The sequence below is a fragment of the Rutilus rutilus genome (genome assembly GCF_951802725.1).
Source record: "Rutilus rutilus genome assembly, chromosome: 7".
NCBI classification, from domain to species: domain Eukaryota; kingdom Metazoa; phylum Chordata; class Actinopteri; order Cypriniformes; family Leuciscidae; genus Rutilus; species Rutilus rutilus.
This window is the reverse complement of record NC_140221.1, coordinates 20,062,372-20,080,660: the sequence shown is the minus strand read 5'-3', so window position 1 is coordinate 20,080,660 and position 18,289 is coordinate 20,062,372. Positions and strand designations below refer to the sequence as shown.

At 38.1% G+C, this 18,289-nt stretch overlaps 1 protein-coding gene across 2 annotated transcripts in view; it reads right to left on the bottom strand.

Annotated features, from left to right (window-relative positions):
• The window catches only part of ssbp2a (single stranded DNA binding protein 2a), a 33,573-nt gene extending 20,921 nt beyond the window's left edge, over positions 1-12,652 (bottom strand). Inside the window, exons 1-2 of one of the 2 annotated variants that reach the window (XM_084413901.1) lie at positions 12,437-12,652; positions 1,637-1,709 (exon numbers count right to left, since the gene is read on the bottom strand). In XM_084413901.1, coding sequence (XP_084270027.1) covers positions 1,637-1,709; positions 12,437-12,489 — 126 coding nt within the window. In that variant the 5' untranslated portion in view covers positions 12,490-12,652. The remainder of the gene's footprint in view (positions 1-1,636; positions 1,710-12,436) is intronic. The other variant, XM_084413902.1, reaches the window with a different exon arrangement.
• Positions 12,653-18,289: the final 5,637 nt, after the last annotated feature.

Below are 18,289 nucleotides of genomic sequence, written 5' to 3'. Positions count from 1 at the left end.
GCACACAGTGCAAGTGATCCAAATTTCATCAGCAGCATAGTATGTAGGTACTGCACATGCACAGTCAGATTTTTCTAACGGCACGTACAATGTACGATCCACTAACAAAAGAACCTACAGGTTTTTTTGCACCCATTGTTTCACAGTTGAAAAAAAAGACTGAATGAGATGCAACAACAACAAACTACTGGAGACGGCAACAACCAGAGGTAGGGGTCTCGACTTGCGTCTGACACGAGTAGCAAATTTGTGACTTAGGCCTATATGACTAAAAGAATAAAATGACTTGACTTTGACCAATGACTCGAAAGTCATTTGAATGGATTTGAACTGCATGCCTCGAAAATTATTACCATAACCCATTACCATGCCAAAGATTCAGAGAACTGTAATGACAGAACTATAATTAAATTAATTTAAAAAGAGTCTGTGCGATTTCATGATGCTGACTCTAGTTTAAACAAGTACAAAGAAACTTTTTAGCTCATAACTTCTGGAGAGAAATAGTGCAGACACTGAACAAGGATGAAACTTTCTAGTGTGCATGTGTCGAACACCTGTGTTTGTGAGTGCTTTCAAATGAAGTAGGCCTACTTTGAAAGCCTGTGTGTTCGGCTGTACGGATACGGGAAAAACTGAAGTATACTTTAGGCTTAGACCTTCTGCACATCCTTCTCCTTTCTCCTCAACTCTTTCTCTAAGACTAAACAGGAACAGAAAACACCATCCATCTTGATGAGATCATCAGTTTTAGTCACTGACCATGTGAGACGGGTTTACAGACATTAAAGCACTGACGACAGCTGCCATAAACAACACGGGTGTGCCCAACATTATCTCAATACACTGCTGCGAGAGCCACTGCTATTTTTGGGTTCGAGTCCAGCGGGAACTGGTTACATGAGCAGGGTGGCAAAAGACAGGAGTCGCAAAGGAAACCGGCCACAATGGACGGGGCGGGTGGCTTAGTCACAGAGGCTGGACTGAGTCACGACAGCACTGTCTGGCTTGTTGATGTTCACGTCTGAGTGGTGGGCCAGCCTTTGTGTTTTCACCTCTGTCATCGTGCCAGTCTCATTCCGTTTTCCCTCATCTCTCTTTGTTCTGTTCCAGTATTTATCTGATCCGCTGTCATTCGCAAATATTTACTTGACTCAGAGCTAGAACACTCATCTGCATCTGCATTTACTTTTACTGATCAATTGTATCTTGTCAGTGATCATGTCATCAGTAAGTGAGCTGTCGTTGACACCGATATAAACATCTCTTTCCCAAACGCAGTTCCAGAGGATGACAAGCCATTAACTTCATGTTGAAGATAAACAATGTTCATTTAAAGAGCAGAGCAAGTGGACACTCAGTGCTTAGGAGAATCTGTGTAAATAAGCTTACAGTCCCCCGCTGTATCTCCATGAGACAGTGCCATTAAACAGAAACAGTCTGCCCAGTTTCTAGTGCCAGTGTGCTTTTGTATCCAGTGTAATTAAATTAAGCTGGGATCAGAGAACAGTAAGGGTTTCATAGGAGCTGTAAGGCTACATGTAAATATTACCTCCTAAAAAGTACATCATCTTAAATTGTCCACTTTATTCACGGTAAAGGTCTTAGTAAAAATGCAAATAACTGGTTTACTTACCTCTGACAGAAAGGTCTGCGCTGATTTCTGAGCTCCCACATGTAGCAGATATTCGTACACATACAGAGCTAACCTGCCGAGACAGAAAATTAAGAAGATATTGAGGAAACCTACTTTAAAAGCATCATGTCATATACTGTATAAGATCCTTCAGGAAGCCTTTATCTTAGGTCCTGTTCCAATGGTTAAATAAAACTCAATTGTTCAGTTTCTTAAAATAATTAGAAATAATGATCATGCCCTCTTTGAAATAGCAAAGTAACTTAACTTGATAGTTCAGCCAAAAATGAAAATTCAGTCATCATTTACACGGTTTCATGTTGTTCCAAACCCGTATGGCTGACTTTATTTTGTGAGACACAAAAGGAGATTTTTAGCAGTGTTAATACTACTTTTTCATACAGTGGAAGTGAAAGCAATTAAGCTCCAAAAATGACATAAAAGTACACATGCAATATCATTTCAAGTCCCCTGAAGCCATATGAGAGGTCTGTGTGAGAAAAAAGACTGAAAGATTGAAATTTGTGTTAATTCACCAAATATGAAAATGTTCAATATCGTATGTGTGTCACGTGTAGTATAATACACGACTCAAAATGAATGCAGAAAGTCTTTTTAATTATCCAGGAGAAAAAAACAAACAGGACAACTACACTTAAGCAAGAAAAGACCAGGAACAAAATGAAACACGGGGTTTAACTTTAAATACAAAGAGCAAACAAAGGGAACTAATCAAGACCAGCTGAACAGAATTATTAATTAACTGTAACCTAGGTGACAAACTAGGAAATCAGGGGCACGTTCAAGTTCAAAACGGTGCGCAACGTTTTGCTACGGTTTCCGGGTTGAACGTCATGTTTCCTGGAAACGGCGTGCACCGGTGTGCAACGGGGTTTGAGATACGTTTTCTCCGGGAAAACGTACAAATTCTACGAGGTGGCTTATTCGTACGAATTCATACGACCTGACTCGTACGAATTAGATTTTTGCAAAATCGTACATATTTTACGAATTGGCCAATTCGTATGAATTCATACGAATGACCTACCCCTGACCCCGCCCCTAAACCTACCCATCACGTGGGTTTAGACAAATCGTACAAATTCGTACGAGTGAGGTCGTACGAATTAGCCAACTTTTTATCATTCGTACGAATTCGTACGAATTGGTCGTGAGATAGCGTTGTTCTCTTGTTTGGTGGGTGTGTCAGAACTGCAGTCCAATCAGCAGCAACATGTATATAAAACACGGGGTATTAAAGTGAACTCGCACAATGGATTCAAGGAAAGTAATTTACAAATGTGTTCGATGCAGCTCGCAACAACTGAGGATATTAGAAGACATGTTTGTCGTAAGTTTTATTGTAAAAATATAGGATATCAACATAATGATGTAGTTGTTTATATTTTTAGCTTCATTGCAAGTGTATGACATTTGGTATAGAAATAAACAATGGTAATTAAGTGCTTTTCCTAAAAATGAGAAAGAAAATACAGGGTAGGCTATTAAAACAGTATGAACTACAAATAAAGTCAGTATGTGAGGCTAAATAGATGTGTTTTAGTCTGAATTAGGTAAGATGTGTGCTTCCATTTCAGTTTCAGCAATCCCTTCACTCGATTGGGATGTTCTCTTTTGTTCTGGGCGGCAAGTGCAGTAACTGTAACATTGGGCATATTTTGTAGTATTAAACACATATTTATAAGGCTCCGAAAATTCTAAACAAAGAACACAAAGAATGGCCTTCTCAGCTGCCATAGTTGCAACTCTTGCGTCATCAGAACAGTGTGTTCAACACATCACCGTTTCTGTTTAAAAAACGTTGTGCAACGTTTTGTCGGGGCTGAACGCAGCCCAGATCAAATAATGACAGGGAGACAGAACAGAACTGAATTAAACCACACTAAACAAAACCATGAACCTGGCAATGTCCATTTTCAATATTGCTCAAACGAGATTTGAGAGTTACAGCAGAGGGAAAGATTTTTAGCGAATAATGACTTTAATTCCACTCTGTTCCTCACACAAAGCTATCATATGACCTCAGAAGAATGTAGTCATACGGACTAATGCTATAGCCTAGTTGTTATGGTGCTCTTTTTGTCATCTGTCATTTTTATTTCTGGCGCCCCACTTTTTGATTCACTTTCATTATATGGAAAACAAGAGGGAATATATTTTTGGATACACTATGCTTTTAATTGAACCCATATCTTTACCTTCTAGCTGTGTATCATCTCATATGGTTAAGCAACCCATATGTGATTTTAATAAGGCAACTCAAGTCCTAGTTTGGATATCATAATCAAGACAAACTTTCGGTAAACACTGAGTTCACAGAGAGTTCAGTCTTTCATTACTATTCAGTTCACCATTTCACTTTCAGTTTTACAATCTCATTTGGAATTTTTAAGAGTTCCATATCTCTGCGATAACAATTGGTTATTTTTGTATTGGTGAAAGTTCATTGTATAGAGGATTTTCATATTGATTTTTTTTTAGTATCCTCCATGAATGTGTGAGGGAACCTGAGTCAGCAGAGTCCAGTGGCACCTTATTAAAAAATATTTCACATGTATGCAGACGACATATTCTCTCTCCTGCTTGTTTCTGCAGACACAACACTTGATGCACAGAACGACCTCCAAATGTTCAGAGTATGCGCATACACTCACACAAAACAAAAATAAAAAATATGATGAACATTCACTACAATGTATAAGACAGTGTTTGTGCAAGAGAAGAAAGTACTAATGGAATAATGACAGAGGAACATTGGCAAACCAAGATCACACACAAGCGAGATTGAGGGAGGAGATTTGGAGATTGGAGGAATGACGGGGGGTCCTGAGCTCCTGAGAATCAATCCTCCTGAGACTGTCAGCAAACTTTCATATTCTAATGACGAAGGATAGAAAAGAGACAGAGAGAGGATCTTTCCGACAGTCTTCCCCTTTCTCCAAATGAACAAAATCCAAAATCTTCAAACTGAAGCAGAAAGGAAACTAGGCTTCAAGAGTTTAAGAATAAAAGTATATTGAGCGCAGACATACTTCACCAACTTTAAGATGAGATTTTAACATTTTCCTCCAATAGCCTAGACCTTTTCAGCACTGTGCCGGTTGTGTTCTGTTTTCCGGTTTGTGTTTCCACAGCAGGAAGGTAAGATCTTACGGATTTATGAACGAACCGCTAGTTTTAAAATCTTCCCGGTCTACAGACATTTGTTATGACATCTGCTTCAAACATTACAATGCTCATGATAACTTTCGTTAACTCTACAACAAGTGAATCCACTTCACTAGCTAAATACTCTTCGACAGCGATGCCATAGAAATATACAGAACTACTGCAATAACCGAAGTTCAAAGACAAACTTATATATGGCTGCACCTCTCTGGAGCATAAGGTCTGGGTGTTGTATGATTGCCACAGTACTGCTATTGGTTGTTATGGTATTCTGAATAGTAGCTAGAACATTGCTTGGTGGTTCTGAGTAGTTGCTAAGTAGTTGCTTACTGGTCAAAGTAAAAAAGTAATCTTCCCTCAAAGTCTACAAGATTTTTTCACTTTGTTTCATTATCTGGTGAATATCACTTAACCCGCATTTCCACCACAGGAACTTTCCCCAGGAACTAGGAACTTTGGGGTGGTACTCGGTGTGTTTCGACCACAGGAGCAGGATCTAAATGAAGTTCCGGGTAGAAAAAAATCCCCCTCAGAAAGTCCCTGCTTGCAAGGTAGTACTTTCTCAAAGTTCAGGAACTTTCGGGGGTGGGACTTGGGCGCTGAACATGCTTATTGGTTTAAAAATATGTTGAGGTGCTTGCAGTCCTACTTCACCGGACTAATTTGCCTAATCTTCACTGTACTTTAGACTTTGGCGTAAACGCGGAAAGCAACAGGTCTCAGGGAAAAAAAAGTTCCTGGAACAAATTATTCCGTGTAATTTCGGTGGAAACACAGCTTTAGACACATGTAAGTTGCTTTAGAAACTATTAGCACTTCTCCACAAGTCACACAATTTGAGCTATTATTCATGTCTTGCAGTCAGTTACATGATGAAGTTTAATTCCAGTATGGGCAATATTAATGATGCCTGCCTTAAACTCCAATTAGACAGAGTTGACCTACATAGACAGAGATAATTTCCGTTGTGCTTTAAGCTGAATTAATAAAAAAGCAGGAATTTAGTTTATTTAATTTTTTTGTTTGACAGAGACAAGGGGCTCTATATATATCTGGTATATATATATATATATATATATATATATATATATATATATATAAATAAACTTTTCCCTGCTTAAGCTTTTAGTACAGGCCGAAGAAATATAACACTCAACAAACAATCTAAAATTAAAAACAGAGTAAAAAAACAGAAAAGCAATAGAAAGACTAAAATACAAATAACCATGTAATCAACCCTAAATAAAAGAATTAATGAGCACAAGATTGATATTAAGCCAGTTTTAATAGCTAACTAAGGACCATTGATCAAAACATTAATTAACAAACTCATAATCAAATTATAAATAACTTTAAAGTGCCCCTATCATGGATTTTTGAAAATGACCTTTCATGTAGCGTGTAACATAGGTCTACGTGAATGAAAACATCCTGCAAAGTTTTAAATCTGAAAGTGCACCGTATATAAAGTTATTGTCTTTCAAAAGTAAGAGTCGACTCTGGGTCAATGAAATGAATAGTTTTTCAAACGAGTCATAAGCCGTTTCGTTGTGACATCAAGACGAAACATTAGCATATTGCCCGCCCACTTATTGCTCGCGCAGACACCAGGGAAAACTTTAACGCCCTCAAACACTGCAGCTGATTCCTGTGGATACTGGATAGCATCATGTCGAGAAGACGCTGTGCTCTACAATGCCCACTGCCCAAGGACGAGCATGTGAAGAATCAGTGGTTAAAGTTAATCTTTACCTGATACCACAGCAGTATAATCCTAAACTTTTGCTGTGTTTCATTTATTTTACTGACGACTTCTCAAATCTCGGAGTTCAATGCAGGAATCGCAAACCGCTTGCGCTTGAAAGATGGTGTTCAAAATACTTAGTTTTTAGTTTTATATTGTAGGTCTCCTGCTAACTGGTTACTCACATTCTTACTGTCTTACTGAAATACTTCTGCGAATCAGTTGTGGGCCACTATTACCCAAAACTGAGGAAAGATTAAGCATGGAGCAAGACTTGTTTTACCAACGTTTATATTTCATCAGCCATTCACGCTAGAGCTCAGCTAATGCACTGTTATTGATACAGTTTCCATGTGTTCACCGGAATAAATTAGAAAAAGACTCTGTAAATAAATAAGTACAAGTAAAATAATCTGTTTGTTGATGGACATGCACTTAATGCTGATACAGTTGCAACATCTCATAATGTGCCTCAAACTGAGTAGCGTATCCCTGAGAAACGTCCTGCTCGAGTTGATCTTGCGATGGAGGTTCGGGTTGAATGAATAGTTCTTCCAGTGTTTCATCATCGGACTCGCTCTCAGATTGATATGGTAAAATCGACGTCATTGTTCGTTACTGTGTTTAGTTTACGGTGTAGGAAGCCTCAGGACACGCAGAGCTGACGTTATGTTTCGACGCGTGCTGTACGCGGTAGACCAAATTACAACAGACTGAGCTGTCTGGCCAATCAGAGCAGAGTAGCTCGCGGAAAGGATGGATTTTTAGAGAGATTGATTCATCTGACGAGTCGTTTCAGAATCATTGAAAATGTAGTGATGTACAAATTAATTTTATGAGAAAATGAAACAGTTTTTTTACCTTTGATGCATGTAAACCTGTTGTAGGAGACTCCAAAACAACATTAGGAAACTTTAAAATAGCATATAGGGGCACTACATCTGCACTTATTTAGAGCAATACAATTACAATGCATAAATGTATAATGAAAAAATAAAATGACCTCACAGCTCAAGGCACTAGCTGTACAATCAATATGAGAAATGATATAAAGAGAGGTAATAATGACAGAACAGAACAGTGGCAAGAGTGCATCATTAACCTCATGCTGCGTCCTCATCCCATCAACGCAGCGCTCTTTCCCATTCTCCAGAACTGACAACATCTTCATTGACTGCCATACACTCGCTAGATGCAAACAGATTCATTTCCCAAGAGACATTAGAGAGCGGGGTGTCTCTGTGTGCATTTGTATCATTGGGACAAATCTGTCTATGGGTATGTGTTTGATTGACACATTACTGTAGTTGCAGTGAAAGAGAACAGGGGATGAACACAGAAAGACAAATATAGAGATGGGTAGAAGAGGAGAGACAGGAAAGCAGGAACTCATAAATGATTAATGGTGAGAGCTGAAAAGGAGAAAAGAGAGTGACATGAGGATAAAGGTGGAAAATGATCGCAACCATGGTTTGTAAAATAGCTGACAGATTACAAGTCGCTTTTATTTAACAAAACAGTGTGCATGAAACATCAGTATCTGACGTCATTAACTAAACATTTGAAACATTATACATTTACACATTATGGTCATTTTGACCTTTGATGTGTAGCCAACAGACAATGGCGGAATACAGGGATGCATATTTTTGCAGAAGATACCGTATAATACATTATATAGGCTACATACACACCAGCGTTAAGAAATTAGTCAGTAATATTTTTTTGTCTCTTATGCTTACCAAGGCTGCATTTATTTGATCAAAAATAAAGTTAAAAAGTATTTAAAAAAAGATATATATATTATAACCATTTTATATTATAACCGATTTATTTTAAAATGTAATTTAACCCTGTAATGTCAATGCTAAAGTTTCAGCATCATTACTCCAGTCTTCAGTGTCACATGATCCTTCAGAAATCATTCTAATATTCTGATTTGCTGCTCAAGAAACAGTTATTATTATAAATGTTGAAAATAGTGCAGCTTAATATTTTTGTGAACAGCCAGTTCAAAAGAACAGCATTTATTTGAAATAGAAACTTTTTTGTTACAATGAAAAGGTCTTTACTATCACATTTGATCAATTTAATAACTCAATTTAGTTTTGTACATTTATTCTAAGCAAATCATGTTCGTGGCTGAATTTTAAAATGGTGTCAGTTGGAAAAAAAATCTGTCTGTTTGGAAAAACACTGCTGGAAAAAAATGGAGCTATGAAAGAACAACAGAACAATTTCAGAGGGGAAAAGGCCATCTAGGTAAGTCTAAGGAATGAAACTCATATCCTGTGTGGACAGAACAATGCTACATTCCTCAGCCTATTCTGGGTTAATTAAGATGCTCTACTAGGTTAATATGAATGTGGTTTGCTTTCATCTTTATCATAATGTGTCAACAGAAATCATTTTATAAAAAATAAAATACAACACAGCTTATAAGTGTAGCCTATGTGTTTAATATTTTTTTTTAAATGGTGTTTGACTGGAGCAGGCATGTAGATGGTAAAAAATGTGTACAGTCTGAATGAAAACCAGAAGTTCAGGGGTTTAGACCAAAGCATGCTGTACAACACCTCGAGAAACAATGCCTTTCTCCACGACAACAGGAAATGCCAGCTTATCTTGCAGATGAAAGCATGGAGAAAATGTGCAGCTCTGGAAAAGAACTTACAACACAATCTTAGCAGAAGATCTTAGTCTAGTTTACAACTGGACCAAAGCGACAATAATGGAGAAACTGTTGGATTTCAAATAGGTCAAAGGACGCATGGAAAAACTATAGGACCACACAGACTGTGTGTGATTTGTGAATAAAAAAGGAAGGCTGTATTACACACAGGCTAAAGACAGAGAGAGAATACTCCTAGCCGGTTTCTAAGCCATGCCGTCACGGTTGCTTAACCTTGCAGTAGGGCCGGTGTGATGCCGCTTGCATATCAATGATGGAGAGAAATATCAGAGGCCAACCACTCTGCGGAAAAACTGTTCCAGCAGCAGGAACGACAACCAGTCATTCTCTAACAAACTGAACAAAACTGCAGAACAGAGAAATTACACTTTTCACCACATTAGAAAATATAAAAAGAGACCATATATTTGAAAGGCATCATTCTGGAACGTTATAGTAGAAGTATATCAAAGTATTTACTAGTGAAACAAAATTTTAAAGTATATGTATGCAGGATTCAAAATGAACTTTTGGCCACACCTGCCAATGGTCAGTGGTTTAAGACAATTTATGGGTCATAAATATTTCTCCAACTGTAATGAAACTGTAAAAATGTTTTTGAGGTGCTAAAACAGCAAAAAGCATGATGCTGCTGATGCAACACAAAGGTCATGGGTTTGAGTTCCAGGTAATGAATGAAAAAAAAAAATGCTTGAATGCAGTGTTAATTGTTTTGGATAAAAACATCTGCCGATGCATAAATGTAAAAAAAAAAAAAAAAAAAAAAAACATTTATATCTCAATGACAGCTGAATTATTAAACTTTTTCCTTTCGGATAGGCCTATCTATGGAAACTCAAAAAAAAAAAAAACCACATTCTGATTTTGTTTCATTCTTTTTTGTTGTGGCAGCTCAAATGTGTATTCCACAAATGGAGTTCTTGAGAAGAAAGGAATTCAGGCATTCTAGATAAACATCCTATGGTACATTTTCCACTGAGCTAAAAGCTGTTGGAAGACACGTTGTGACAGGCGTTTTCTTTAGTAGACGGTTTGTATGTCTTTGATTTGAATGGCTCAGATCACTTACATCAGTGAGAGTTTAAACCATATTTTGTTGTAGTTTCTAATAAAGATACAGCCCAGCTGACATTTTATTTACTTACCAAAGCCAATTTTTACTCACTTTTAGCAGCTGTCAAATGTTAATTTGGGACCTTTTATATATAGAGAGTGAAGCCCTAAAACCATAGAGAGTTTTGAGAATACTTAACTCTAACCGCAGTGGCTATCTAGGTCAAATTGCTACTTATAGGAGTTTTAATCACGTTCCTGATAGTGAAGATTGAACAAATGTGACTCCTCAAACTGAGATAGGCCTACAAACCATTGACTACAGGGTGAGCTTATAAATATTTGCTGGTCTTCACAGCTGTCTAAAATCAGAGCAATTTCTAAGTTAAGATGATGTTTAAGATTGCTGTTCAATATAGGACTAGGCCTACAAGTTTTACCTTCACTATACATTTGTTTTAATCCAGTTATTCAACTGTCATTGTTCAAATGTAGAGGATAAACTAAAATTAAAGTTTTGACAGATATATGCGTGGCCCTCGGCCTAAATTGCTAAGGGATTGACAACACCCAACATACAATACAATGACACCACTTTCCACACTTTATATAACACCTAAACCCATGGTTTCACAGACAAGGCTTAAGCCTATAGTTCTAAAATGCATGTTTGAGCTGTTTTAACAGAAAGCAACTTGCATTGACATATCTTAAAATATGTCAGTGCCATGGTTTTTCTCAAGATGCACACCAGTAACGTTTTCTAAGGCATATTTTAGAAAGCTATGTCCTAATTGAACTAATCCTGGTGTAATCTAAGCCATGTCTTTGAAACCAGGCCTTAGTGTTGTCTTTGACTATGAATTTAGTTTGGAACTGTGATGTCAGGACTGCTTGTTGGTCCATATAAAAAAGCTGTTTCTAATACTTATATAGAATAACTTCATGTGAATGAACATAATTTGAGGAGATGTTCACTTTATGTGTAAAACTAAAAAAAAAGGAGGATATCACACCACTGGACTATTGAAGTGAACAGCAAAAAATAAGAAAACCTTAAAGGGTTAGTTCACCCAAAAAATGACAATTCTGTCAGTAATTACTCACCCTCATGTTGTTCATATTTTCGGAACACAAATATTTTTTTTAAGATATTTTTGATTAAATCTGAGAGCTGTCTCACTGCTCCATAGGCTTCTGAAACTTGCCGCACAGAAAGTTAGTAAAGAAGACAATGTTTAAAATGGTCCAAGTGACTACAGTGGCTCAACCGTAAGTTTATCAAGCGACAAGAATACTTTTTGTGCGCAAAAACAAACAAAAATAACGACTTTATTCAACTCTTTCTTCTGTGTGGGCCTCTGAGTGAGTTCACGTAGTGTAACAGCGCAGCGCTTCTGGGTTGTACGTATAACACTATAACGCTCACTATTGGCCAGCATCACACACATGACCAGCGTCCGCCAATAATTTTTGGGTGAACTAACCCTTTAAAACAGATGCTGAAACCAAAATGAATGGTTAAAGCACCTAAAAAAAAAAACAATTTCCTGTAAAAATGTATAAACATTTAAGCCTAAAATCTTGATGTTTAAAATAAAAAAGTTAATGTCCATGCTATTTGTCAACGTGAAATGATTTGAGTATCCTTGCACAGCACCTTTTAAGAACAACATAACATAACACAACCAAGCCTGATTTGTTTACGATCAGTCAAAATTTCTAAAACACTGAAAAACAGCCAAGAGACATTCAGATGGACAGCTGAAAGGTCACTCAAAATGCATAAAACACTTTAGTACAAAGGAAAAGCGAAGCAAACTATCCGAGTAAGTTAACTAACGTTACGTGCTGTATAAGAAAGATTCTGCCATCGACTGCTCAAGGACGTTGAAGGAAACTAAATAATTCTTGACAATCATATAAGCTAATAAATGACCACAGGATACACTTAATGATATATAAATATTTTTTCACAATGCAGAAAGCGCGTAACTTGAGGAGCAAAGCGTGCATGCGCCAGCTGCTGTCTTTTAAATGTCTTCTCTGTCCAAATGTGTGTGTGCGACTGCTCGTGTGACCGCGAGAATTCCTCCTTCACCGCCTGCTCAATATAACTTACTTTTCTCGGGCTTGACTGTCCGATGGCACGCTGTTCTTGCCTTTGGCGTACATGCTTGCACAGACGCGACTGTCACGCACCTGTCAACCCATCACAGCCTCCGTCGAAACAATCTCGTCACCATAGCGACTCAGTCTGCTCCTCACCATTGGATGGACGGCGGTGAAGAACAGGCGCCCCCTCTCTCTCTCTCTCTCTCTCTCTCTCTCGATTTCTGAGCAAATAACCTAAATGGCCTCGCCCACTCAACACCTTTCTCTCTTTCGCTCTGACTGCAGCCACGCCCCCTGTGATCCGGTGAATTTGATGTCTGACCCCACAAAGCATGACATAAAGTCTGACTAAGAAAGTATGTGACTGAACACAATCCAATTTATTTTGATGACATTTCCCCTCACAAGCCATCAAATGTCTTAATTCCTAAGTGACAAGTGATTTTGCTTTTTAAACACTTCCTCAATGTACGTAGTTACGTAGCTACGACTTTTGCCTCAATTAACTCCTAATTGCTGTTTATTAATAGTTAGTTAGTAAGGTTTGGGTATGAACTGGGCTGGATTTAGGATGTAGAAAATGGTCATGAAGAATAAGGCATTAAAATGTGCTTCATAAGTAGGCTACAAATAAACAGCCAATATCCTAGTAATATGCATGCTAATAAGCAACTAGTTATATTATTATTATTATTATCATCATCATCATCATCATCATTATCATCATCGACTTTTGAGTTTTGGTGACTGTCTGTCCAGTCTGTACTGGTTCTGTACTGATCTTGGGGCAAACTACTTGTAAGCGACAGTCAACTAGATGGTACACTGCCATCTAGTGAACAAAACAATCCACACTTTAGTAATATAGACCAAGATTAGTATGCTGAAACACTTTTAAAGCTAGAGTCATATGACGGTTCTAAAAACAACATTATTTGGTTTAATGCAATGTGTTTACGTGGTTTTAGGTTTAAAAAAAGTGATTATTTTACACATACCGTACATTATTGCTGCTCCTCTATGCCCCGCCTTTCTGAAACGCCTAGATTTTTACACAGCTCATCTTTCTGAAAAGCGCGGTGTGCTCTGATTGGCCAGCAATCCAGTGCATTCTGATTGGCCCGAACACCTTAAGCATGTGACGGAAATGTCACTCCCCTTACCATATTTGGAACATCAGCTCCTAAAGCAATAATGACAGGTGATAATGTCGGTACCATAGATATCATATAAAGGCCTTTATATGATATCTATGGTCGGTACTCGGTACTATCAATTCGAGCCCGAATCTGATCCGGAAAATGCAGATGACCAAGCTGATCGATCAACTTTGGACATAATTACTGATTATAATGACTTATAGGGTCTGTCTTTTTTCACATCGCGCTGTGCTATGGGGGAGAGCACAATGTAAACATAAAACCATGTCTGCATTTGTTATCGTAGAAACGACAAACAAGCGCTACTCTATACTGTTGAAACCTCGCATTTGAATAGTCAGTGGCCAATTCTTAAAAAAAAGAAAACATACTTACTAGCTGTGTCTGTGTCAGAAGCGCCAGACTGTAGGCCTACGTTACTTGCAAAGATGGAATTGCCCCACTTTTTAGTATCAGCCTTTGTGCACAGCCGGCCTTGTAACGTTACTCTCCCAGGTTCTGGAAACAGTCCTCCGAAAAATGTGCAGCACAGAGTCGAATATTTTGGTTGTACTGTTCTGCAACGATGTTGTAAATAAAGCTTAACCGCTGTTTTCTAATTGTGTCCTCTTTTGGAAGGCCAAACAAAGTACATGGCTTTCGCAACGAAAAACACAGTGTCTCCATGACATGGCGGCGCCGGCGGCAACAATAATAATACAGCGAGAATAAAAGTTACGCCTAGGCTTCTTTCTTTGCGTATACATTTGGCCGGTGTTATGAAACTCTGTCCCCACCATAGACTGTCAGACTCGGTACACGATCCGTTCCACCTGCACGATCCGTTTCACGCATGCAGATCGTCTACTCTAGGCAGAAATGAATATTATGTTCCTTATTGTCTTCTGTAAACAACATTGAAGGGATTATTTTCCTCATTTAGATTATATAGATATATATTAGCCTATATAGACCCATAGGGCCTACTAATACAAAATTGCTCAACTTAAAAGTTAACTAATATTAGCAGCTTTTCATTAAAAAAACGACACAAACCGTCTTTGACAATACTACTGACCTCAGACCAAAACACGGCAAGTTAAGTAAGTTAAGCCTAATACCATACAGCAATGAATCGCAAAGGAGAGTATGGAGGAAACTGATCATGTATGTTCATGTAACAACTCACAACTCCTTTATTATTTTGGATTGGTAAACACATCGTAATGCATAGCGTAAGCTACATTTAAAAGCATCAAAATAGACCCGCATGCGTGGAACGGATCGTGTACCGACAGTTCCCACACACTGACGTAGATTTGTGGGGGCGTTTAAACAAAGCGTTTTAGGAAGGCATGTCTGAGCCTTAACTTTTACAAAGAATATCTCTTTGGGTTTGAGACTTTGAGCTTTGTAACTCTGCAGATCTAATACATGCACAAACAGCTACATAACACACTAAAGAAAAAGGAAAACAAGAAATCGCATCATATAACCCATTTAAATATGGTTTCCGAGTCATTAAGATTAAACATTTTGCATAATAACTGTAGGCTAATGTATGATAATCGTGCGATACTTTACCAGGCAACACACACACACACACACACACACACACACACACACACACATATTATATATATATATATATATATATATATATATATATATATATATATGTAACATATAACATGTCGAGAAGATGCTGTTTTCTGTGCTGTGAAAGCTAATCCACTTTGCATGCACTTCTCAAAGATGAAGAATCTGGCTCGAATTGCTACAATAACAATTACACCATCGACTGTTCATCACTGTATGCCTGGAGCTGAAATTCAGATATGATAATGGTCGTTTAGTTTCCGAAATGCGCTGTAAGCTGTAGACCAATCACAACAGACTGGACTATCTGACCAATCAGAGCAGAGTAGGCTCACGAAAAGGAGGGTTTTAGGCTACGTTCACACTGCAGGCTAAAACGACCCTATTCGCTCCGTGCACAAAATGGCGACCGTTGACGTTTCGAACTTGAGTGTGTGGGCCAGTACTTCCGCTGATATGACAGCGAGAGCGGGAGACAACAGCGACCGAGTTCCATTACCACAACGATATTTTTCACAATGAGTGTTTTTAGGATTCAAGAGAGGTGACTTTCCTTTCAGAGGGTGACCGCCTCAGCACTTCATTGTTGTGTGCCGTTATGTACAGTTTCGTCACGTTATAACAGAGAAGTCAGCTTTCATGCATTCCCCGTTGACGCTGCGGTACGGGCTGAGTGGATACAGTCTGCGTTGAAGTAGTCGTCGGTTTGAAAACTGAGGTAAATCTGCCGAACGGGTCGACGTCGACGAGCCCGTTAATTAAATAAATAAATAAATAAAAGCCCACGGCCACCATCATTATATATCCAATGTGAATAAGAGTAGACTAACATTATGTTAACTTATTTGTGCTGATATTAGATAGGTCAGCGGCTGCTGTCTGGCTCTTCTGTAACGGTCGCTGCGCGCTCGTGTGTTGTGTGAGTGAATCACAGTTAGTTGAAGTTTAGCTACTTCCGCAAACAACAAGTGACGTCGTTGACCGTTGAGTACTCTTTTGCGCATGCGGGTAACTTCTGGGTCATTTCACGGTCACACAGGAGATCACAAAAGGTCGCATTTAATTGGAAATGTGAACGGCCTTGCAAAAAAAGCGATTTTTTTCAAAAAATCGGAATTGAGCATTAAGCCCTGCAGTGTGAACGCAGCCTTTTAGAGAGACCGGCGGATCCTTGATTGAACCGTTTCTGTGAGAAAAGAAGGGATGCAGCAATAAGAAAAAATAAAGTGTACTTTTTATTTATTTATTTATTTTACCTTAGATAGTCCTACATGTAAACCTATTGTTGGAGACATTCGAAACAAAATGAATCGTTAAAATAGCATAATAGAGGCACTTTAAATTTATTGTTGTATACTCTACTCATTGTATGGCAAAATGTTCATTCTAAATGTTATATAAACTGCATATATAGCATATTAAAATCACTAACTTATAGATAAAGACAAAAAAAAATTAACAGGTCAAAGAACTTGTGCAGGAACACACACATTCATTCCTTTGAGCACAGTAATTCTGCCATTTAATTTTTTTTCTGTAAATGTAAGGGGCTCTTTATTTAGATCCCATTACAGTAACTGTTATAAAAATCTATATGCAACATTTATTTGTAAATAATGGTATCATTTGACATTCAAATTTGTTCACATAGCGTGCTGCCACCTAGTGGACAATTAAAAAGAAAGAAAAAAACAGACCAAGATTGTTATGCAGAAATACAATTTTAAATACAGTTTCAGAATAATTAGGATTGATAAGAATTGAGATTTCTAATGCAAACTTTACCAAGCAGTCACATTTCTTATTTCTAAAGGTAATATCATAGACTGAATGTATGATACCTTTCATGTAGTGTGTAATAAAGAGAGAGGCTGCTCACTGCAGACCAATGGGTGGAGCGTGAAGCCCAGCTCCCCCTCTCTGGATGTTATTTGGGCATAATTTGGGCAAAAGCTAGAATGTTCAACCACGCCCTAACCCTACCCATAACTATATACCTCCACCCATTAGATCCACAGAGGTAGAGCTGGACCACCCAGGACGTCCCGAGAGGTGGAGATCAAAGTGTCCTTGGTTTGTAACAATTTTGCATAATGCCCCCATATGGTCTTGGCTGCCTGCGAACAATGTATACTTTGAAACTACTCTCAAACACTGTAGTATATATCAGACCAGTTCATTTTCTTTTCAGCTGTCTGTCATCATAGTCCGCGCGGTCATTGTTGATACGCTGGAGCACTGTCTATGAGCAGAATGGCGTCTAAGCGATTGTGGTGTTCTGTTCTTGGGTGTATTAACGAACACAGCAGTCATTTTAATGTTCCTAAATCCGAACCGCTGAAGACGCAGTGGCTGAGTTTGTTTTTGAAGGAATATTCCCCATGATCAACGTCAATGCTTTCATGTTTGCGTGAATCATTTCACACACCAGACTGCTTTACAAACGAGGGTCAGTATAAAGCTGGTTTTGCTTAGAAGCTGCTCCTGAAAAAAGGATCGGTACAGACTATTCGTGTTCCTGCTGCACCTCCAGAAGAAGAAGTGAGTGTAACGTTTTATTAACCTTTATATAAATATTTATATTAATCTTTGCAAATCGCTTGCTAGCACGCTTCACAATGAATGTGGCTGTTTACACTCAGGGTACATTACGGCATGTCCCACGTTTATAATGAACAACGCGTTATAGTTATTGTGTTATTAAAACTGTACGCACAGAATAGAGTGGCGGGGTGAGCAAAGCTCATTATCATTTAAAGACACATGCACTTAAACGGCGTGCTGAAAACAGAGTTGTTTTTGACCAGGTAAAATTAGTGTTTTCTTAATGAGAATTTTTAATTAAAGTATATTGCAAACTTTTAATTTAGACCATAAAGAATCATATTAGCTTGTACAAAAATGGCATTATATGACCCCTTTAACTGCCTGCTCGACCAAATGGTTGAGCACATTTTGAGTCACTATATTTTATTGGGAGGAGTACCTAAGTTAAAGGAGCTGTATGTAAGAAATGTATTTCAATTAATCATAAAATGGCCCTGATATGTCACTAGACATTAAGAAATCATGTTCATTTCAAATACTTATTTCACTGATAACAGTAGTCCGGCCAGGATAAT